The sequence below is a fragment of the Microtus ochrogaster genome, chromosome 10, assembly GCF_000317375.1.
Source record: "Microtus ochrogaster isolate Prairie Vole_2 chromosome 10, MicOch1.0, whole genome shotgun sequence".
In the NCBI taxonomy this organism is placed as follows: domain Eukaryota; kingdom Metazoa; phylum Chordata; class Mammalia; order Rodentia; family Cricetidae; genus Microtus; species Microtus ochrogaster.
The window spans coordinates 25,504,071-25,528,552 of NC_022016.1; the positions used below are offsets into that span (position 1 = coordinate 25,504,071).

A 24,482-nucleotide genomic window follows, 5' to 3' on the forward strand; every position below is an offset into this window, starting at 1 on the left:
GATATTTTACAATAAGCTAAATTGGAGAGCAGTCATTGGTTGGGGTTTTGGTTGACCAAGTTAGTTCCTAAACACCAAGGTCTAGCTCAGTTTCCTTCTTGTCAGATCAAAGAAGGCATTATACATGCAGATGCGTTGGGGAGGCAAGGTGCAGAAAGATGCTGTAAATGTAGCATAGTAAGGCAGAGTCACTGCAGGACCTAACAGCTTCCATTCTGTGCAGGGGCAGCTCGTCTCAAATGACACAAGTGAACCGCCAATTAGGAAATATACTTTCTGTTCCCTTTGGATTCCCTTTGCCTTAGGTGTTTCAGGGTCATCCACACAGTAATAGATAATGAGGGAAGATTTATTGCAATATATTATAAATGTAATTGGATTTGAAGTTCAAGAAGATTCATACTTTCTACTCATAACACATTAAAGTGTGCGTGCCTATTTGTTTTCCTCATGATAAACAAAATCCTCGAGGCAATTTCAAGCTGACTATTAATTATAACTGACATGAACTACCATCTTCTAATGTGGAATTATGCCTCATAGCATTAACGCTACTTAAGAAACCTAATTGTCAGCACACTTAAAAGGAATTTATTTGCTGGAAAACACACACACACAGGTGAACTTAGTTTTAATTAGGTCACAACATAATTCACCGGAGCCAATTATGTAGTTCTAACTATAAACAGCAAATGCTCTTTCTTCACACGTGGAGCCCCCACCCCAAGCGATAGGTCTCTACCAACTCTTCGGATGAATCTGCTACGTGTCACATAGCAAGTACTTCTGACATGGCTTCTTCCTATAAATGCTTTGGAGCAAATCTCTTTTAAGGAAAAAGCAAAAATGGTTTCTTATATAAAAAAAATGAACACAAACATACCACTCTGTATTGAGAGGAAATACAGCCATTTGTTGCCCCTTCCTCTTGTTTGAGAAGGAATCTCATGCTACCTTGTCTGAGCCCAAACTGGATATATAGTTGAAGAGGACTTTGAACTTTTTCTCATTCTCCATTCTTTCTCTCCTAACTGCTGGGATTACAGACAATGTTCTGAGGATCAGACCCAGGGCTTGGTAGGCAAACATGCTGCTGACTTAGCTACAGCCCATGCTACCTGCTGCCAGCGTTTAGGTGTTTCGCACCTCTGTGGTTATCTAGTGACCCAGTACGGCTCCACCCAGGGGATCTCTTACCTGCGACTTCGGCTCCCCCCTCTATTTACAGGTCTTTCCATCTCGGAGTCATTGTCATTGTCCTCTGCCTCATCAGACTCCTCCTCGTTGTCATCAGAATGCAGATCTTTCATGATGGACCTCAAAGGACCTGGGTAAAGATAGGAGCCACAGGCAGTCAAGCAAACACTTCAAACACACCTGACCATATCAGACACTGGGGACACGTGCAGTACTGACCTGTGGCTAAGAACAACCATCATCCTATAGAGTTAAGATCTATTGGTAAACAGGATGTTTTGTTAAGTTAATCCATGTATTGAAAAGTTGAGATTAATAAATCACCGTGGTTGTAGTTGGCTCTTGGCAAAGCAGCCTTTGTGTGGTAGTTTCTGATCTATTAAGGTTTAGCTGCTCCTTTATTTCAAGGTCAGTTTCAGGTCAAGCAAGCATTTCAGTCAAGTTCAGGTTATAAAGTGTTTCAGCTCTATGGTATAATCTTCTATCCCTGATCATCCCATTGATCTTAGACAGCAGAATCTTGCTGTAACAACTTTATGTGGCCAATTTTTCACCTTATTTTTAAGAAATTCCTGATAAAACATCAGCATGTATTAACATAAATAAGACTGTAATAAATCATGTGCCCAGAAAATCCAGACAATATCCAGTATTAGATGGGGGTGGGGGAGGTGTAACTAATTTTATTTAGGACCAGACAAAACTGAAAACACATACACAGTTTTGCTTTCCTTCCATTTTACTACTCAAAATGTGATTAAAAATTAGCTTTTTTTAAAATTTTAACAGAAGATTGTAAAGACATCCAAGAAAGGGGCATTTTCATTCTGGATTGGGCAATCCCCAAAGTCTAACCTACACCAGGACTGTTTGAGCTGTCACCAAGTAGTCAGTTCTAAAACACTCACCGACTCCCTGCAATCTCACATTCTGCAAACTCAAGGCTTTTGTAGTGGGCTTCCTTCTTTGCAAGCCAATGAAACAAGATTTCTGAATAGCCAAAACTATCACTGCCTTTTATTATATATTTTCTTGGAAGCTTAGTCTTAGTCCAAATACGCACAACAATTTCATCCTCTTTCGAAGCATGCGAGGCCACTTGGAATTCAGCGTAGTCAATGAGAACGGTGAGGGTCACTATGATACTAGAAAACAAGCTACTCAATGACACTCTTCTATTGTGTAAAAGTAAAACAGAGCCCACTCTTGGAGATTTTATACATACGTTAAAAACACGCTTCACTATACGTCCTGGCTTAACTTATCCAGAGTTTTGGTTAGCATGTGACTATCTACATGGGTATTATATAAATACAGAAATATACATATTTTAAAAAATAGCAAATACACTTTTGCTTTAAAAGTCCACTAAACTATAAAATATAAAGTAAGTAAAATGAGAGGTGTCCAAGGCTGAAGAATGGGAGCCCATGTCAGTGTCTCTGACGCTGGTTTACAGGAGTATTTCCTTTGGGAATTCCCTGGAATGGGCTGTGTCTATAATCCATTTGTGAAATGGGAATCTGATGGCAGAGACTGGAAGAGGGGGACTTGCGAGAGCCAGGCCTCATATATCAGAACGATACTCAAGTTCATTCCTGGGGGAAATAAACACAACTGCATAAAAGCCGCGTTACCATTCAAATAATAAAACAGTAGAAGATAGGTCATAAATCAACTCATTAGGACGTGTGGTGGGGCTTCAGATACCTTGTTGCCTGGTCTGGGACGGTGTGAAGCTGGAGCTGGAGCTGGAGCTGGAGCTGGCAGGACTGGGTTGCTCTGACTTCAGAGAAGAAGAGAAAAGCATCGTCAATGCATCTGTGGGATACTACACATTGAGATGAAAACGACCTGTGTTCAAAAAGGCGTCTACAGCAAGTCTCGGGCTATGCAAGGAGAATGACCCACACATATCACTTTGTGAGAAAACTAACACAGCAGAGCTGTGATGTCATTTTTTTTGACAGCCTTGCTTTTATTAGAAGTAACACACATATAAAATGCCAAGGACGAAATGATAAATGCCTGGATGCTACACGACTTCACCCTTGCTCACTGCCCTGCAGATCTCCTCCTAAGGGACACATACCTTCATTGTCCTTTCCATGAGGTTTGATTGACTCAAATGGTTCAGACACAGTAGTCACGAGGCCAAGGTCATTAGTTCAATCACATTATGGGCCAGTTAATTTTACCCTGGTCCAAGGCCACAAACCAACTAACTCCACTCACCCCAAGTTCACAAATGGAGGCCAATATTCATAACATCCAGTCAAGTCCCACAAACAAGCCAGGAATAAATGTTGCCAATATTTTAAGAAGAAAAATACCGTTTAATTGCACAGCCTGTGAACTGGCAGAAGAGCAGCCGCCCTCATACATGCCCCCTCTGATTCTCCGTGATCTCGTCTCATCTGTTAGTATCCGGAACAAGTTCCACATTCAACTCGTGGACACACCCAAACTCACTTTCTTCCTTCTCAAACCACTAACACGGCTGTGAAGCAGGTCAAATGCGCTTCCTGGTATACTGTGGCACTCTGAGGCAGTCCCTACGCTGTGCTCTCTCCAGACAAGCTATAGATGGCCAGCTCTTTAAAGGTCACATGCTTCTTGCTATTTCCTCCATACTTCGCAGAATGCATTGCATACTGCAGGCCATCTTTACCTGTGCCTTAAGGCAGCACTGCAGTCTGTCTGCTCCACCGTCTAACAGCTTGCACAAGAGAGTTTATGTTGCTTGACGGGTGGACACCAGATGCATGGGAAGAGATATGCAAGACATGGACCACACCAACAACATACTCCTATTTTGTATCTTAAGAGTAAGCTCATACTTTAAGTAACTGAATAAAGCTGATGTGTTTAGTTATAAGAATAGAGTATTTCTACCCATTTCCAATAACCTCAATATTTTCAAATACATAGCTGTATTATTTCAGAAATATGTGAGGTGCTCCCATGAATAGGTCACGTGTTCTTTTATCCTTTGCTAAATGCATAAAACAGCTGGAATACAACCACAAGCACAATCAGAAGACACTAAATGAAGACGACGGTCTCGGTTCAGTGTGCACAACAGTTTCTCGCCATTGAATTCCTTTCATCTCCCCTCCCGCAAAGGGGTGCTCCCCTCCTGAGGCAGCCCTGAGCCCCATAGAACGGGACATGAGGAAACACTTTCGGGCATTCCTGATGCACACTTCACATCCTCAGGGTGGATGGGAAAACAGGTGTCAGCAATCTAACTCATCCTGCAGGGAAGAAGCCTGACGGGCCTTCTAATGAGAAGCAGGCGGCTCACCGCCTCTTCAGCACCGTGAGATTTACCCGGGAATTGTACAGTGTCCTACACGTCACTCTTTGCAGGCTACAAAGCAGAGCTGGTTGACAGGTGCAGATGCCTGCGTGACGCACTCTTCACTTCTGCTAGGTGGGTCTTCCGTGGCTGAGCCCCAGTGGCAGGTGACACAACTGAAAAGTGCCGTGCCCATCTGTGTGAAACAGCTCTCTCAAGGCCCAAGGAGTAGCTCTATCTCCTCTCCAAACTGTTTTTTTTTTTCCAGCCATGAAAAATGACTGCAAATGGTAATGTTTTAATAGCCCTGGAAACCATTTGGGAACAACAACAACAAAAATAATGTTTCCTTACCATACTTCCTGACCAGCGTATATTACGCTGGACTCAAGAATCTGCTGCCAGAACTGTTTGCTGAGAATGACATTAACTGCAGTAACTAGAGCTGAATGTCAGGGTGCACACCTTTAACACCAACACTTACGAGGCAGAAGCAGGTAGATTTCTATGAGTTTGAGGCCAGTCTAATCTACATGGTGAGTTCCAGGCCAGCCACAGTTACATAGTCAGATGCTGTCTCAGAAACAAACCAATCAATCAACCTAGGGTAAACAAGGGAAGACAGTGGCCATCTCCCCAACTACACACCATTAATCTTGACCCTTCCACTTCAAGCTTTTGCAAATCCCCAGACCAAACCTTTTACATCTTAGCCACAGGCATAGTCAACATTTCCACAGCTGCTAATTATCTGAAAAGAGACAAATAGCAAAGAACGTGTGTGTGTGTGTGTGTGGTGGGGATTCAATGTCTCTGGCCTATGCAGGCACCTGCACTCATGTGTTATACCCAGATACAGACAGATACAAACATATATGTAATGGGGAAAATCTTTTTAAAAAATCCTGTAAGAAGAAGAATCAGCGATGGCAGGGCTTGCAATTACAGGGAGTACAGGGAGGGAGGGAGAGAGGGAGGGAGGGAGGGAGGGAGGGAGGGAGGGAGGAAAACTCCCTGGGACTCACTGGCCAGTCTAGCCTATTTGGCAAGCTCCATGCCAATAAGAAACTGTCTCAAAAACCAAGGGGGTGCCAGCTGAGGGAAGATAGAAAAAGTCGTCTTCTCGCCTCTATAACTTATACAAGTGGATGGGCATGTGCTCATGTGAAGACATGCACACACACAAAAAAAGTAAATGCATCATGAGAAAACCAGAAGTGTTAATCCACCTTTAGGAAATCTCTCTCTATTCTCCTCCACGGATTTTTTCAGGAATGCACTATGACAGAACCTGGCTGTCTCTCAATAGAAACCTTATGAAGTTCACTCATGTGGTGGTAGAAGGATTCTTTTGCATTTTCCCCCCCTTTTGCTGGTGTGATAAAATACTAGCCAAAAGCAACTTGTGAAGGAAAAAGTTTATTTTATCTCATCATCTTACACTTCCAAGTGACAGTCCACCATTGAGGGAGGCCAAGGCAGGAATTCAGAGGCTAGAACTGAGGCAGAGAAGATGGTGGAACACGCCTTACTGGCTCCCTTGCTTCCAGGCTCATGTTCTTACCCAGCTCAGGACTGATTGCCCAGGGAAGGTATGGCCCACAGTGAGCGGGGCTCTGCCCCATCAGACATACCCACAGGCCAATCTGATGGAGACAATCCCTCAGTCGGGTTCCCTCTTTTCAGTTGTACCTAGCTTGCGGCAACTTGACAAAAGCTACTAATCTTGAACACAAACTGATTGGCACACAGTTGAGCTGCATGCCAGCTACCACGAAGTCCTTCTGCGACCATAAGAGGCAGATACAGTCTTCTAGATCATCACGCTTACTTTAAGTGTGTTTTACTTTAAGAAATTCACTTCGCATTTGCCAGCCCCTCCAAACCCCTACAAATCAAATGATTATTATTTTATTTTTTTAAAAAATCAAACTTAAACTGGGCAGATTAAAGGCCCTCAAGATACAGCAGCCTCCTTTCTCTCTCCTAAGAAATCTTTAAATCTGTATGCTCACCTGTGTATGTGTGAATCTGGGTGTGATGTACCAAAAACTATGACCAAGGAAGCTAATGATGCTCTCATACTTTCCCCGGTGGGCTAATTTGACGCTTGTTTTCACAAATTCAAAATCCTTCCTACTGAAAAAAAAAATGTTGATGTCCTGGATTATCAAAAACTATTATAGCCGGGCGATGGTGGCGCACACCTTTAATCCCAGCACTCGGGAGGCAGAGGCAGGCGGATCTCTGTGAGTTCGAGACCAGCCTGGTCTACAGAGCTAGTTCCAGGACAGGCTCCAAAGCCACTGAGAAACCCTGTCTCGAAAAACCAAAAAAAAAAAAACAACAACAAAAAACTATTATAAGGGTAACTAATCAACATTAGGTTGCCATTGTACAAGTATTTATGTGCAAGAAGCCACAAGAGTCAGCACTGCCTAAAACAAGGCATATGTCTCTAGTCGGCGAAACAAGAGCTCTATCGTGATACATTCTTCACCACTGAATAGGAATGTAAAATCATCCTGCAATGGTTTCTCTACAGAGGATTACTTTTGTCAGGACAAATAAGCAAGTCCTTGTGTTTCTAACCCTAGAAGCTAAGTGTGATCACAAGTGGAACCTGCAGAAGCCGATTCCTCCTAGAAGACACACATTGCTCCTTCTGTCCGATCAGACGACTGAATCCATGAGCAGAATTTCAAGTTTGATCTTTGCAGCAATCAGACTTTAGAAGGAAAGTGAGGATCATGTATCTACATTTCGAGAAAAAAAAATACAGTAAAACTAAATATTTTTAAATAATAAAGAAAGAATAAAAAGTAAACAGAAGTTACTTTAGATAGATCTCAGAGTTTTATACAAAGCTTTTACTACATATAGAAAAAGAAAATTCGTATCCTGCTATAGAAATGATTTCTTCCATGCACAAATCTCCAGAAAGATCACACTGAATATGGATGTTAAACAAAGAAAAGTGTGCATTTCACTGGCTTTATTTCCTTTCAATACAACTGACTGAAGACTCAGCTCTGGTCAGCTTCTTCCTTTCATTAAAAATGACTCACCCCATACATTATGTACCGTTAAGCTTAACATAAAAAATGAGATTAACTCATTTAATTTCTCCTCTATAAGAAGTTGAAAATATCCACTCATTTTTTTTCAAATATACATTTATTTTTAAAGAGTAGCATCATCACAGCCATACTGAGTGGCCATAGAAATGTTCTCCATTGTATGAGTGAAGTGTATCTTACTGTTCACACTGCAAGACAATGCTTTCAGATAGCTGTGCCAGCAAATGACAAGGCCAAAATAAAATGACTAATAATTTAGGCTAAGAAGATTAACATAAAGGAGAATTGTAAAATGGTTATAAATGAGAAATTTTAATAAAAATACTTTCAAAAAGATCAAAACCTTATTACAGGGAGATCTATGTAAATAAAACTGGGCCAGCCCTTAACATATCTTTATGCAGTTGGGAAAATGATTTGTTTCATCTGCTTTATGTGAGGAAGAGCAGGTGCTGTGCACTAAACTGTGTCCTGTCGCATGATCTACTGCAGCCCTCCCCCGAAGGGTAGAGTTTTTGGAGACAAAGCCTTCGGTAGGTTTAAACGAGGTCATGACTGGGAGCCTTCACGATGGGATGAGGACCCTTGAAAGAACAGCTGAGAACTAGCCCTACTATAGTCTCTTCCTAAGCAAGATGGCGTACACTTGCAAGCCAAGAGGAAAGCCCCTTCTAGGTTACACGATTTTGTATTTCTAAGCTCTCAGAATTTATTGTTTGAGCCGCAAAGTTTATGATATATAGGCTCAAGTAGACAAAGACAGCAAGACATTTTTTAATAGTTATTCTCTAAACCAAGGAGACTGAATCGCAGAGACTAGGTAGCCACGGGGTGATGTTTACATAGTTACAACAACTGCTTTGGTTTCTCATGTACGTCTCTTTTTGTTACACCCGTATCTTTGATAAAGGAACAATTAAAGCAGCACTCAGAACACAGCATCTTTTTATAACATTAGTGTCAAGCAAAGCTTTCTGTGTCACTGTGAAAGAGTCTCTCCCAGACTAGAAGAGACATCTGAGGGCCTGCAGGCAGAGCAAAGGAGCGGTAAGGCAAGCCCTTCATCCCAGAATCAGGGACTGCCATTCGCTGCTTCTCACATTTGCCCAACTGATAGTCCTAAGAGTGCTGGCCGGGCACCTCATTTGCAGGGAAGTTTCTACTCTGAACTGCCCCTTTGCTCTTGACATTGGCACTGATTAAGAGGATGTATCAGGAAATACAGTACCTTCAAAGGTAATCTACCTCCTTTTTCTGAGTCTACAGTACAAAATCTTGTAACATCATAGAAAAAAAAATGTCTTAACACATTAACAACATTTTCTTTGAAAACACAATGAGCTTGGAAAAAAAGCCACGGGAAGCTGCAACCTTTGCTGCTAGTTGATGTAGTCTGTGGCTGTGGGAAGGTGCTGCGCCTCTTCCTGGCAGACTCTACATTTATATTGAAAACCTTCAATGAGCTTGATGTTAAGTCAGAAGAATCACATTTCACATGTTGGGCTGATACATGATCAAAGACTATTGTTGTGCCCGTCAGTTTTTGATAACACAGCAAGAAACTCAGAATTACCCTCTCAAGTAACGTTAGCAAAGCAAGAAGTCCTTATTGCTATTATATTTTCAACTTTCAGATATAAAAATCAGTCCGAATGCCAAGATAATTGGCTTTATACTGAAGCATCTCTATAACAACTGCACTTGCTATCTCCCTCATTATCATCTTCACCGTAACTATTAAATGTATCCTTTGACTCCCCACACCCTGTCTGAGAACACAAAATCTCATTAGGAAACAAAATGGCCTTGGGGAACAAGGGTCTATAAATCTCTCTCTAAGACCCTTTTCCACACTTACGGATGGCTATAATTTTCTTTCAGCTCCTCTGTTTAAGCAGAAGAGCCTCAAGTCTTTTATCTCTCATCACCCGCCTTACTTTGAAGGCTGCTACCGACTATTGTAGCCGGAACATGTGCTCTTTGGAAAACACTGCAGGGCGGTGTCTGTGCCAGATGTGTGCTAAGAGATTACAGGCTAAGAATCCTAACTTGCTGAGAGGTTTAGGAGTGTGAAAACTCACCTGGAAACATTATGTACAGGCACAACACTCCCCACAAACATCTGAGCAGAGTGTATAGTCTTACACCTGAGCTATACTACTACTTGACTGCAATGCTGAGGATTGGTATGTGTGATGTCTCCCGCCCCACCCCCACCATGATTTTGAGGATGATGGTTCCAAAAGGAAAAGTTGCAAGTAACAAAAGGTCAAATGCCTCATAAAAGAGTGTGAAAAGAAGAAAAGGGATCCCTGATAGATTGTTGCAAACTGAGTTACTCAGTGAACAATGGACATCAGGACACGGGGCTCCTCCAGTCTTCTAAGATTCTGCAACTGTCTGCTGTTAGCACTCTCTTCCTTGTAAGTGTGCAACACCACCTATACAGACCACCAAAGCCCTGTAATTTTTGAATATTTTCTATTTTCTACACTTGCAAGGGCAGCGCTGCATTGAAAAAAATGTTTTCAATAGTGTATGTAGCCTTATAACATTTAACATTTAAAATGTCAAATTGAATGAATTTGGGATATACAGATGACAGTCAAGTCAAATGAACTAACTAAAACACATATAAACCCGAAGAGATCATTTTCAGCCACTGAATGGCATTCCTACCATTTTAGACCTTCTTAAAAATGAATTACCACAAAAGCATACATCGAACATTTGGCTGACACTGATAGAACTGCAATAAACAGCTACAAGTCCCAAGAAGATCTAGTAGTATTAATCTACATAATCTCTTACAGAGATTCCCCATTAAATGTGAAGCTTGCAATTAATATGAAGGCAGTGACATTAAAAGTTCATTTTACTTGCTAAGAGCATAGTTACATGTTCCATCATATGAATTTCTAAATAACTAAAATCCAGAGAAAATTATTGATTTTAAACTATCTGATCATAACCAAATCAAAAATGCAATATTTCCCCACTGCGAATTTACACAAAAATTATTATTAGTTGTAAGAATTAATTCTTTGTATTCTGTCTATCTTCCTAATTTGGATATTGGTATATTTATCAAGTAACATACTGGTTACCTTTCCTCTATCTTTCTTGTACATTATATGCTAATACAATGGTTGTTATCATAACTAGAAAATGTACAGCTAGTAGAGGTAGGTGCTTACTAAGAAAAATGAGCATGATGCTAACCATACTGATAATTATCAGCTTTAATCCTGTAATTTACCTGCTCAAATTGCAACTGCATTACACAGGTTTCAAATTCTAGAGCAAAATGTTCTATATGTACAAGACAATATCAGCACTATTTACTCAACTCCAGACTTTCTCATTTTATAATATGTTATGCTCCAGCTCAGCTTAGAGTCAAAAATTTTAAATTTTCAATTAAATAAAAATACTCTAACAGAGATTCTTATCACAGTGCAACAAAACTTATTTAGAAGATTTTAAAATGCCTACAGAATTCCTTAAAACAGAAATTTAATACAAAGAGGTTTACACAATCCCCCCCCCCCGAAGTACAATTATCTTCAGCATGGGTCCAGTGGATGCTCTGCTTTTCCAGTGTTTGCTAAAAGCAATTAAATAGTGCAAAGCAAAATGACTTATGCCTGCCAAATACTTAAAACCATTATACTTACATTAACTTTAACTTAAAATGCAAGTCTTAACAAAACGTGTAAAAAATGAGACTGCTTTAAATATGTCCTGTCTGTCCTAATGAAACTGTGGAGGTGGAAAACAAAAAACAGCACAAATGTGGCCCATCGAAGAGCCTGTTCTCATGTGAAAACATCAGGAGGTGGATTCTTTTGTTCTCAGTGAAACCCTTTTACAAATGTAGTGTCCAACATCACATACTCCTGATGGGCGATATTAGATTCCTGTCAAGAATAGCAGGAATGCTGCCGCTGATCTGCTCCAGAGGAACCTGCATCTCCATGCACACATCTCATAAGCCTAACAGTTGCTTTTCTTCATAAATCAATCCATTGTTGCACTTCATAATGAGAAGGCAGATTTACTGCCTTTTACCGCCTTTTCTCACCATCAGAAAGATCCCTATTTGGGTAATAGAACATTGCTCTTCTTAAAGGGTGTTTAGGATTAGGAAGACAGGGGCAAGAACCTTTAACATCTGCTCCCTTCAAATGAATGACATGTCCAGTTCTCACAGTCAGGATGTTGAAAAGCAAATACCCTAAGTTGATAAAAATCCTCACACTTAAGAAGCACAATACTTTAAATCCACTGAAATCATCTCTCCAACACACATTTAAATTTGAAGTTTATACAGTAACACAGACTTCAGAGAGCTAACGGTGCCACTCATTGCCATCTAATCTTTACTGGGGGCAGACAACGAGAGTTCAGAGTAAAGACCTGGACTTCATCATCTTCACTTTTCTCCGACCCGAAAAGCAAATTTAAAGTTGGGGCTAGTAAGACTTGCATCATCTAAATCTCCACATTGCACAAGAAGAATAAAAACAGTTTACAATATAGTCTTGCACACTTCTGTTTTTATTTACTTAATGTTTTCCCCCTAGGGAGAAATATTCAAGAATTATGAACTTTGGACTTTAATTTAAAAACAAGAGGAAAGCACTTGTCAGCCTCTACTTCAACCATCTGCCTTTTAAAAATACACAGGCACACGCTTCACCCACTCACTCCAGTCAGGCTTGACATTCTTGGCAAGTAAGTGGATCTTGATGGATCTAAACATGAGTCTCAGGAATCATAGCTCTAATTTTGGAAGCAAGCTATCTTTAAACAAGCACTGTGATTCCCACTAGTGAACACAGTCAGCCACAGACTTTAAACAGACAGACTCCATGCAGGACAAACAGATAATGATGCGCAGGTACTGAACATTCAAGAACATCTATTTTCCAAGAATACCAAGTGATGTCTTCCGTCCATGAATATGGAGCATTGCCTTGCAGACAACAATTCTTGCTACTCTGGTCTCTCTTTTGTCAGTTGCTCAGTGCTTTTGACAGTTTTACAGGCTGTTATCCCAAAGACTTCAGTATTTATGGTCTTAATTCACTTGGGCTTTCTGCTCTTATCCACTGGTTACTAATCACTAAATAGATTTTTTTAAAATGAGACTGAAATCAGCACAAAAGCTGTCCTTCAACAATGGCAGCTAAGGACAGCACCAGCTAGAGGTCTCCTCAGCCTCTCTTGCTTTCCTTCCAGCCACGTTAATGAGGGTCCAAGGTTGACACTGTTCCTCCCCTGGAGGATGGTTTAGAACTATTTCTGAACTGATCCTCAAAAACACATTTAATTTCAATATCTCAAGAATGATTTAGAAGTCAAACCTTGTTTAAAATCTTCACAAAACAAGACCGTTTCCTGTATGTACTTGTAGAATCATTATTGAGGGAAGCTCAACTCTGTGAACATTACTGTAGGTTTAGACATATGTACATGTTCCGAATATGTATGTGGTATTTTAAAATTTCAGCATTTAGTTTACAACATGCCTTTTTAACTATTTCCCACACCACCAAAGCTACCAGCCACATTTCACCCACTGTACACACAATAACCAGCGCTGAAAAGCAAAAGAAAACACAGCTCTTTCTTCTTCCTTAACTGTACTTGACTTAAACATCTCCTAAGAGACTCGCTGGTTTTCATCTTAGGAACAATGTAAAGAATGTAGCCGTAGCCTCTCTGCAAGCTTGCTACTGGAAACCTTAAAGTCAATTAGTCTAGGGAGTGGTGTTCCTAAAGAAAACTTGTGAAGGGAAACTGGCAATACCGATACTCTGACTCTCAATTGCCTGATGAGCAGAGCAAATTGCACAGTTGGCTGAGGGTGGACAACTGCGGGGGAAAGGCGGGAGGGCAAGCAGAGGGGAGCACAGCTTTGCAGAGCTCTGCTCATGGCTCTAAACAACTCACTGAGTGAGAGTCTCCTCAGGATGACTCAGGACAATCTGTCCTCTATGAAGCCACAACAGGACGAAAAATTTCAAAAGGAAACATTCAAAGCCAAACACAAACAAATGAACAAAATTCTATCAAATGTTTTTTTTATGTTTTTAGATGCCTCTACATGTAGGTAAACCCAATATATTCTGTCTCATCTGGAAAATATATTTTAAGATTAGTATTTCTATGCCATTGCTTTGCCCATTTATATACAAGATTAAATATTTGGGTATCATGAGACTGCATTAGCTTATACAGACACATGGGAAAAAAAATCTCCTTGAACGTGTTTCCAGGATATATTTATCTCTGTTGATTAATGTACTTGTTTTCTGATGTTTAAAATACATAATTCAATAACATATTTCTTTAGGGAAAAATAGCAAATGTTATTGTACATGTATAAAGATCTAATACTCACTGAATGGAAATTCTTTCAATTTTGTGACTACTTAGATTCTATTTGTCATACACAATCATCTGGAAATCAACTCAAATTCCATTAAAACAGGTTTAGAACCTTTAAAACGGAGGTATGTGTATGCAGATAAGAATCTGAAGCCATAAGTTTTAAAATGTTTATTGAAAAATATTCCCATATACATTTAATTGATAACTAATTTCAATGAACTACTCTAATGCTCAGATGACAGTGTTATTAGTTCTTTGAGGGAAGTGAAATTTTACTGTATTTGTTATTAAAAAGTATATGAGAGTGAAAACCATCTTAGAAGTGTGATTTCTCAAAGTGATATGCTACATAATTGCAACACGGGGAGGAAGGCCAGCATTATACTTGGCTCAATGAAAAGATTCATCTCTGATTGCTAGGGTGCTGGTTCTAACTTACCTTAACAGAACCTTAGCCATCTCGCAGAAAGTAAGAGAATTTGTTCAGCAATACAGCTGCAAATAGGGGAGGGGACTTTATATTTCTTTTAATATTCATTTTAAGAATTCAATGGCATTAAAATATGTGTTTTAATATCCTGAAGTTACAGAAAAAAGATTTTTCTTGTACTTTAAATCACTCAGTGGGAAGAGAGAGTCCATATCAAGGCTCCAATTATACATCGAGGTTTTATAAAATACTGCTTATGCATAAAACTTTCTCAGAGTTTTTCAATTAGATTAGGCATGCTACATGCAAATTCATGGCCTAAAACTGGAAAGATTTTTCTGACTTCTTGAATAACCTGCGCCTCTGTCTTGTCAATTTTACCCTCTTTATATCAGCAAATGGAACATCTTGGAAACTCTCTCCTATACAGTTACTGGTCATGGTAAATAAACATACAGCTGGCCACCCCAAACAAGCAACAGAGCAAGCAGAGAAATCATCCTCACCTCCTTCAAAGTCAAACCGAGCAGCCCTCAGGAACACAGCCGTCCCCAAGTTCACAAGTGTCAGGAAGGAACTGAGAGCTGCTACTTCTCTTGAAAGGAAAGAACTCTGCTTAGGCGCCCACTGTATATTTAGATTAGATTGGCAGTTTAAATGACAGCAAACACATGGTCATGACTTGGCAATTGCTCATTCATCCAACACGCACACACAGGCTAATCAGAAGCAAACATCCACCCTGAACTGTTTTAGAAACAGCTTCTTCCATCTGATACTACTGTATGTGCAGCGAGCAGACATTCTGCTAGAGATCAGATGTCAAACGCTTAACTCTCTCCTACAGCACCCGGACCTTCGGTCACATTGCTTTGTAATTCCAGGGAATTTTCTAAAATAAATCTTGACACCAAAATTTTTAGGAAATCGCTTAATCTCAACAGTGTAGTTTTATGAAGTTCACGAGAGAGAGAGAGAGAGAGAGAGAGAGAGAGAGAGAGAGAGAGAGAGAGAGACTGTAAGGGGTTCAGGATCTTTGTCACAAGACTGCTTTAACTATAGGGCCTGCCCCTCCTATCTAGGGCAACACACACCTCTTCTGCAAACAGGGAAAAGTCACCGGAGAGGGGCACCTTCTTTGCATATGCAAATAAAGCTTAGCAGTGTTAAAGGTGAAGACAGTCAGTGAATGGGAACTTAAAGTTCCCACAAATGGAACTCCTTTTTTCTAATAAATAAGACAAAAGAGAAAACATAGATGTCGCTATTTACAAAAGGCTGCTAACTACGCCAGCAAGGTTGCTGGGGGTATAAATGTGTTCAGGTATTAAAGTCCATGTTAGTAAAGAAGAAACAAAAGGAAAATGTGGCTATTCACTCGACAACAGAGACCAGTTATTAAAACGCCAAACAATCTTAAAATAATTATGCTTCATTTGACAGGAATCTAATGTGAAGTATCTGAAAACTCCAGTTGAGCATACAGATGGGATGACTGGAATAGATTCGGGGCTTAGGTTCTAGAAGTCTCAGACCTGATCCCACCACAATCTAGTGTGACCTTTGCCAAGCAACACAGTCTGCTTGTCTCAGTTCTTCCTGTCTAAGGGGCAGGAGGGAGCCTCATGGTACCAACTTATATGGTAACTGAGTACAAGGTAGTGCGGTGCAGAGTGCTCTGGGCAGGATGTAAGAGTAACTATGAAATTATGATCTAAGAAAAGTCACCCCCGAGTCCATCGGGCTTGCCCAACCTCTTCTTATAATAGCTTTCCCTGAAGACACTCGGTACTTCAAAGAAATAGGGAGACTTCTTTTATACCGGTCCAACTTCTCAAGCAGGGAGCTTTGACAACATCCAGTTATACAAATAAAATAAGCAAAAGTGAAAAATTTAAGAAGGTGAGTGCTGGGGTTGGAGAGAGGGCTCAGCGTTTAAATCACAATTACTGCGCTTGCAGAAGAACCAGATCTGGCTCCAGCAACCCAACTTGGTGGCTCATAGTCATCTGTAACTCCAGTTATGAGGGAATCCAGCACGCTTTTCTGACCTCAGTGGATATTAGACACAGTAGACATGTAGACATACAGACATGTAAATAAAACATATACACATAAAATAGAACCAAAAAAATTAAAGAAAAAGATAAACAGAAGCAAAAAATATTTAAAAATTAAAAATTCAAAAAAGGCCTAGTCATGCAATTACTAAGAAGGCACAGAAAATTAAAAATTAAAGAAAAAGATAAACAGAAGCAAAAAAAATTTAAAAATTAAAAATTAAAAAAAAAGGCCTGGTCATGCAATTACTCAGAAGACACAGAAGAGAGAGGTGAAATGCATTCTTTGGGGTTGAGAGGCTTTTTCTCCTGCTCAGAATATCAAGAATAAGATCCACCTAAAGAAAATACAAACTGTATAATACTGTTCTTGACAGTTTATTTTAATTTTACAAAGTTGGACAGTTCTGCCATATGGAATGGGTCTTGGGGATGAAAAGACAAAACAGATGGATGTTGACTGCTTGGTGGCAGAAATATTTGCCCAGGATTTTTGGCTACTTATAAAAAAGCATTACAGAGGAATTATGAGGTAGAGTGAACCCTCATGTTTAATTTAAAACTCCTCTATGCTAGCCTTTAAAAATGGAGAATTTACAGAGAATTTATTATATAGTATCATTACTAATCAAGCTATTTTTGATTTTTCTTTTACCACAATTGCTAGCACCATCCAGTGTCGGCTCCCCTAAGAGGAGTTTCTGGTAGAGACAGAAGCAGAGCTAAGAAATGAGTATTTCTGGTGTTAATGCAATCCCCAAACTTGATGTTAATGCTGTATATACATACCATTAAAATTTAATAGAACCTAACACAATTCCCATCAATGGGATGCAGGTGTTGGGTAATTACATTAGTATCAACACTACGGGCAAATTAAGATTTCTTTCCCATACGACAGAGTTCTGATAAATATCAATTCACTGGCTTACGGAGTCCTCAAGATCAAAAGGCCCTGCATATGGCACTAATAAATCAAATAGAGTCATCAAATCTACAGCCTGTTTTCTTTGGCTAAAACTGCAAAGTTCTACTTAAAGAACCTTATCTACTCCTAAAAATTCTCTGCCAAGCCAAATTTAACTTATGAGGAGTACATAAAATATAGCAATCCCCAGCTGCGTGCAGCCCTCCCCTGGCTTTTGAAGTCGAGGGATCCTACTGTGTGATGGTCTCACTCCAGATTATATGCTTTCCTCTTTGTTGATTTTTGGAAGCTCATAATCAAGCGAAATTTCACCCAGGAGTAAAAGCGAACCGCTGGGTTAAGACTGGGAAGTGATACATATATATTTCTATTTACTGATAAAATCCACAATAAACAACCCCCTTAATAAAAAACCTCTAAGATAGTAACACACTAACTATATAAAAATATCAGAACTAACTGCTGGTGCTAGACATTCTGCTCTGGCATTCAGAGTTCGGTGAGTCACTTTCAGATGAAATGTCTCTCAACTGTGTGTGGCAACAGTGTTCGCTGACAGAAAAGGGATAAGGAAGAGATAACAGAAGGGAAGCCAACCCCAAACAAGTCTGACCCTCTTTCAGGTGACTCCCTATCCTGACAGATGAAGAATATGAAAAATAAAGTTTGTATCGGACATGGCTGCTTACATAAGACCTAACTAAGAATAACACCAACAGACTAACTAGCATGGAAGAGGGAAACCTCAAGAGGACCCCAATCCTAGACCAAGAACTACAGACCACTGAGAAATGCTCAGCACACGAGAGAGCATCTAAGAAAGAGCAAAAGGTGTAGTGTGCATGGGCGTGGTTGGAGGGAAAATGACGTAATTTTATTTTCATTTAAAAAAACAAAAACAAAAAAAAAACCACCGACATGGGGGTTTCCAAATGCCTTTAACTGCAGTTCCAGGGATTTGACTCATTCTTAATTTCTGTAAGTTCCAGCATACATGTGATGTACAAATATATACCCTCAAACAATATATGTAACATAATAAATAATTTAATATTAAAAAAATCCAAAGACTGTAAGTTGGGACCATAGCATTTTATATTCTCTATAAAACTATTCTGTACTTTCCAAATACCTTTATGATATTTATGTTTGAAACATATAGGCAAAACATTTCTCTTGGTTCAAATGAGAATATACCCAAAATATTCTTTCCAAGTCTAGAAGAATTTTAGATTTAATAATTTATCCTAAAATGCCAAAATTTCAACCACACACATACATACTCAGGTCATGACAATTACACATGTCAAGGGTACCAGTGCATTTAAGAATTACTCCAACTTGAGAACCACACCTCAAACTATCTAAGTCATCTGGAGAGCTCACATAATCGTACGACAACTATTGGTTTTACACCGTAGTAAAATTACAAACTCAAGATCACTGAGAATTGACACCTTTGGTCTGACAAGACAGTTTAATAGTCTCTCTCTAACCTAGATGCTAACACACTGTTTGGAGCAAACGAGACTCTTTGGCTCCTGAGGTATTTAGGTTCTATCCTCCTCTTTAGTGATCTGGCTTTCTCTCTAGGTCTGGTGGACCAGTCCTAGATTGAAACCAAATTCCCATTTCCAGCTGACACTGCCATTTCTGTATGTCATGCACAAAACAAGTAAAGACACAAGATATTTGGTCAACAGGGTACAAAATGTACCGTTCTTCCTATAGTGTTACTGGAATGAGAGGGTTTGCAGTGAGATCAGTGAGCATCAAGCCACATCACTAAGGTTTTTCGTGTTGGGGAAGTCTCTTCGGTGCCATAAGTAACAAAATGGACTAGAGAATGCCAGGAAAATAGGGACATTCGAATGTGTTCCAGGTCAGCAGTCCTAGGACTATTCTCTTCGAGGCCAATAAACCCACAATCTGAGGGATTACCCCTGAGGAGTGTGTGTGTCTATGAAGGATTCTCTGCTTTGGCTATAGATTAGCTAAAGAGAAAACCAACAAAGGAGCTTTTTTGGTTCCTGTTATCAATGTGTGTTTGGAGGCCTAATCTTCAGAGTAATGGTGCTTGTAGGAAGGACCAAAGCCTATTTATAGAAGTTTTTAGCTGCCAGAGACATTACTGGAGATGGCAGACCCCATTCCACGGACGCCCTGGCCATCTATTCTAAAGATGTCCTGGAATGATACAGCTATATGACTATCTAAGTACAACGAATATTCCAGACCAGAGAGAATCCCCAGTTAAAAAAATGCTAATTGCCTATTTTTTGGCTATTAGTGCTGGTCAGTATAATGCTACAGTGAGAAACAGGCTAGTGTACAAAAACACACACACATATACACACACACACATTCTGGTTTGTGCTATCTTAAAGTACTAAGATGACCACCCATGTCCTCCTTTTCATGTCTGTAATTCTACTGGTGTATGTTTAGCTTTGGGCGTGAGTTATCTTAAAATCTGTCCTAACCACTTTCCCCCATAATTCCACTTAACAAGGATAACTAAAAGAGTCTTCTTTATTGTGTATACTCTACGGTAGAAGTTGGTAACCTTTTCCCATGTAAGGCCTAATAGCAAAGATTTTTGCATTTCACAGGCATTACAATCTCTGTCAGACCTATTCAATTACGATCTTATGACATGAGAGAAGTACAAAATATAAACAAATGATTATGACCGTGTTTAATAAAGTTTTATTTATAAAAACAAACAATAGATGGTGTCTGGGCTCTGGGCTGCAGTTTACCAATGGGTACCTAGCACAGCAGCATACTCACAGGGCTGAGGAACTTAGTAACTTTGCTAAGTCATATTTCTCTGGTTTGGTTTAAAATGTGACTTCACTTTGTCTATTTTTCCTTCATGAACAAAAACAAAATGGCATTTTTTTAAGGAGGGGTGTTTAATGATCCCGCACACAAGCTTTGCATTTTTCTGTTCCTTTAAGACTTCCAACTCCTCCTGTTCTACGGCAACTCAACATCTTATCCTGAAAGAGCAACGATTGGACCTTGCTACCTACACTTCCTGGGATTACTGTGGAGGACCTAACTGTAATATACTATCCTGAAGTGGGAATTCTTACATCATTTGTTTTGTTGAATGTGTACAAATACCAATAAAAGTCTCACCAATAAAATAAAACTACTTATACCAGATAAGCAATTAGTTCCAAGGTTTTGGAACAGGCATTTAGGGGAAAGGCTAAAGCCTCCTAAGTTGCTACAAATTCCTATAGGAGAGCTATACAAAGGTCATTCTTTTAGCAAGTGCAACCCATTAACTCTTTGGTAAGGTGGTATTTAAAATGGGTAGTAAATTTTAGTATTGATAAGTCCAAGTTCTGTAAACAGAAACACAGGACAGGCTCCTTTTCCTGGTAGGAAGGGAAGGGCCTTCACATCACCTGCACTAAAAATAACAGCCAATCAAGTCATTCCGCACACAGCTCCAAGTTCAAACTGACATTGAGGAAGATCAATGCTTTGATTTTCACCTAGGAAAAATTTGCCACACTAAAAATTCTAATTAAATTGATTCATTTGTAAACTTCAAGTTAAAAAGTGCATGAAGCACTGGATGAATAAGAAGTCCACACTTTATTGATTGGGAGCACTTAGTCTCATAGTCAAAACATTTGGCAAAATAATAGTAATAATAATAATTTATACAAATGTTGAGAAGGAATGGTAGGCTTTGTCTTTTTCAATTTATTTCCCCTTCAAAAGAATTTCCAATTAAAGAAAAACAATAATTATATAATGGCCAGACATATAAAGCAACCAGGAATTGAGGGTGAAATGATTCCACTAGATGAGATACTTGAGGATAATGTCTCATAAAGCTGCATGCCAGCAAAGTGAGGAAGGAGCTTCCCTGCCAGACATGAAGACGTGACTGAGACCATCTAGTTTACCTCCTTTTCTGTAGCGAAAAGGGCAGTAACAACTGACTCAATGGGACGGTCTAATCAAAAGAGAAATGGCCCCACTCCCTTCAACATCTACCAGAGTCCCCAAATTTCCTCAAGACACCAAGTCACAGAGAAACAGGAAACCCATATCAACAACATTAAGAATCCAGAATACTGCTATAGGATCAGAAGGGACGGCATCATTAATAGTATATTATGTAACACTACGTGGAAGCTACAAAAAAACCAGCGCCTAACTTTTCAAAATGGCATTGTTCAGGAGAGGCAAATGTTAAGAATAATGCAAATATCTGTGGAGTGAGGGTCCAATGGTTAACAGCGCTCTGTAAGCATAAGGACTGGAATTCAGATCCCAACATCCAGTAACAGGCTGGACATTGTACCCTGCAATCCCAAATCCAAACTGGACCAGGACAGGAGGATTGCTGGAGAGAATAAGGAGAGAATGACGGAAGGGGATGCCCAGTCATCTCTTCTGCCCCATGTGAGTAAGTACAACTGGTGCACCAATGCACACACGGGCATATACGCTCACACAGACAACAATCGTGCATTAAGTACCAATAATCTTTTTAAAGTTTGGCAAATTTACATACTAGAGCATTATTTAATCATAAAAGGAATAAAGTTTTGTTCATGTTATGTGTTAGTTTTCAAAATACCATGTCTGTGTATTTTTATCAGGCACAAAAGATCACATATTATTTAAATTATTTCATGGATACAAATTATTCAGAGGAGGAAAATTCTGTCAATAGATTCGTGGTTGCCCAAGGCTTTAGAAATTAAAGCTAAGAGTTAATGGGTATACATTGGTGGTAGTAATGGCCGTATTACTCTGAATCTAAACATTCTACATTACACTGATTATATTAACTAGGCAAACTATATTGCAATAAAAGCTGATTTTTATTTATTTATTTTCATCTTTGGAGAAAGCTTGAGAGCATATCTTAGCTAAATAAATCCTCTCATAAATGATGGAGAATCCGCTGCCTTTAAGAAGGCGGTATAAACAGTTATCTGTCAAATATGTACGTACTATCAACGGCATCCCCTCAATAGTGGCGTAGTATTTCCAGCATGGTTTAAAGGTGTTTTTATTAAACAATAGCAAACATACACCAGATGCTCACTTAATTGTGTTTCATTGCCCTCCTCTATCTAGCATGACAATTTGATTCAGCTCCTTGTGTTTGGGGATTTTTGTTTCGCTGTTTTGTTGGAGACTATTTTCTTTTTTTTTTTTTTTTTTTTTTTTTTTGAGACAGGGTTTCTCTGTGGCTTTGGAGCCTGTCCTGGAACTAGCTCTGTAGACCAGGCTGGTCTCGAACTCACAGAGATCCACCTGCCTCTGCCTCCTGAGTGCTGGGATTAAAGGCGTGCGCCACCACCGCCCGGCTTAGAGACTATTTTCACTCTGTAGATGAGACTGTCTTCACACTCACGGACACCTACCTGCTTCTGCCTTACAAGTGCTGAGATTAAAGGAGTACGCACCATGCCAGGCAGATTCAATTCTTATATTTCACAAAACTAAAATATAAATCAGATATATATAATATAAATCTAAAATATAAATAAAACTAAAATATAAATCATATATATATGGCAGCACCAGGTAATTCTGTGTCCTATTGAATGAATATGCAAGAGGAAAGTCATGAGGATCAACCAGGAGGATTTCATGGTGATTTCGGCAGCAACCAAATAAACATTGATAAAATATGAAACATTAGACAAAGAAATAGATTTGAGAGTTTTACATTAAGAAGCATATGCAAAGGTCACACATGATAAAAGTATTGATGCCCACATTAAAGTTAATTTGTTCATATAAAAATATCAGTAAGTCACACACATACACACACGCATATATATAGAAATTGTACAGTCCTTTTGTTGACTTATATTTTCATGTGTCTGAAAGTGTTAGCACACTGGACAGACAGTGCTGGACAAGCCAGATACGATCCCTTAACCAGTTCTTTGCTCTAATATATGGTTTACAGCCGACCTGACATTTGCCGTAATATTTGAAATACATCAAGAATTCTTCAAACATGGAAACAGCAATTTTCTCTAACATGCTTAAGAGGAAATAGTTTCTTTCTTTTTCCAAAAAAAAAAAGCTAGGAATACAAACTAATCAGTTGGAAAAATAATGTCTATAAGACAAGATATTTTATAGGTTAATTGAGATGTAATTTGAATGTAGTAAAAATATACAAACCGAGCTGAGACGTTCAGTCAATGTTTTTATAGCCATACACTGAGGTAAGCACCATCAATCGAGACACCGTGCGGCTCAACGCAGGCCCACTCTGGACAGTGACACAGTAGTCACAATGCTGGCCTTCCTGCCCTCTCCTAGGGAATTTTGCAAACGTCATTCCACTGACATAGCTTAAGCATCCCGGAGGAATAAGATCATATGTAAATGACCAATCCCTTGTGTGTAGAAGGCAAAGAAGAAAGGAAGCAGACCAGGCCAGCGGATGGTGAAGGACCAAGCTGGCAAGACTCATGTCGACTCCACACATTGTATAGGAGGGTAGAGAGTACGAGGGAACGTCCAGTCTTAGGGACCAAAACACTGCAAACGAGTTCAAAGAAGCAGCATAAGTGAGCACAGGTGAAGAGGGGACCAGCTAAAATATAGAGAATTACTGTCCAGTTCACCCATCAATGTATGCACTTAACATTTTCACGAAAAAACATGCAAACCTTTGAACAAGGACTGATGTTTCCCTTCCCTGACCCCATTTTCTGCTTCTACCTCTTTATACACACATAACTTTGTGAGGCTGCATATTAGCATTGCCTCTATAAACTTGTTTTTCCCAAAACAGAGTAGGATAAACAAAGAATATGACTTCATTACAGTCAAATGCAGTTCTCTGAAACAAAATTAACAGAAGGAAAACATGATCATGATCGCTATCCAATGAACAAACAGAAAGTATTCAAGTATTGTGAAATAGAGATTTTAATATTATCTATTTTTGTTGTTTTTTCTTTTTTGAGACACATGGCTTCTTTATGTAGCGCAGTTTTCTAGAAACTCACTCTGTAGACCAGGCTGGCCTCTCACTCCCAAATAATACTATCTTATTTATTTATTTATTTATTTATTT

At 39.4% G+C, this 24,482-nt stretch overlaps 1 protein-coding gene across 3 annotated transcripts in view; it reads right to left on the reverse strand.

The window, feature by feature from the left end:
• Mllt3 (MLLT3, super elongation complex subunit) overlaps positions 1–24,482 on the reverse strand; it is a 272,382-nt gene that overhangs the window by 22,277 nt on the left and 225,623 nt on the right. For 2 of the 3 annotated variants that reach the window (XM_005352707.3, XM_026782100.1), the window contains 2 exons: positions 2,908–2,983; positions 1,198–1,327 (listed from right to left, as the gene is read on the reverse strand). In XM_005352707.3, coding sequence (XP_005352764.1) covers positions 1,198–1,327; positions 2,908–2,983 — 206 coding nt within the window. Of the gene's footprint in view, positions 1–1,197; positions 1,328–2,907; positions 2,984–14,913; positions 15,019–24,482 lie in introns of those variants that run through there. The other variant, XM_005352709.3, reaches the window with a different exon arrangement.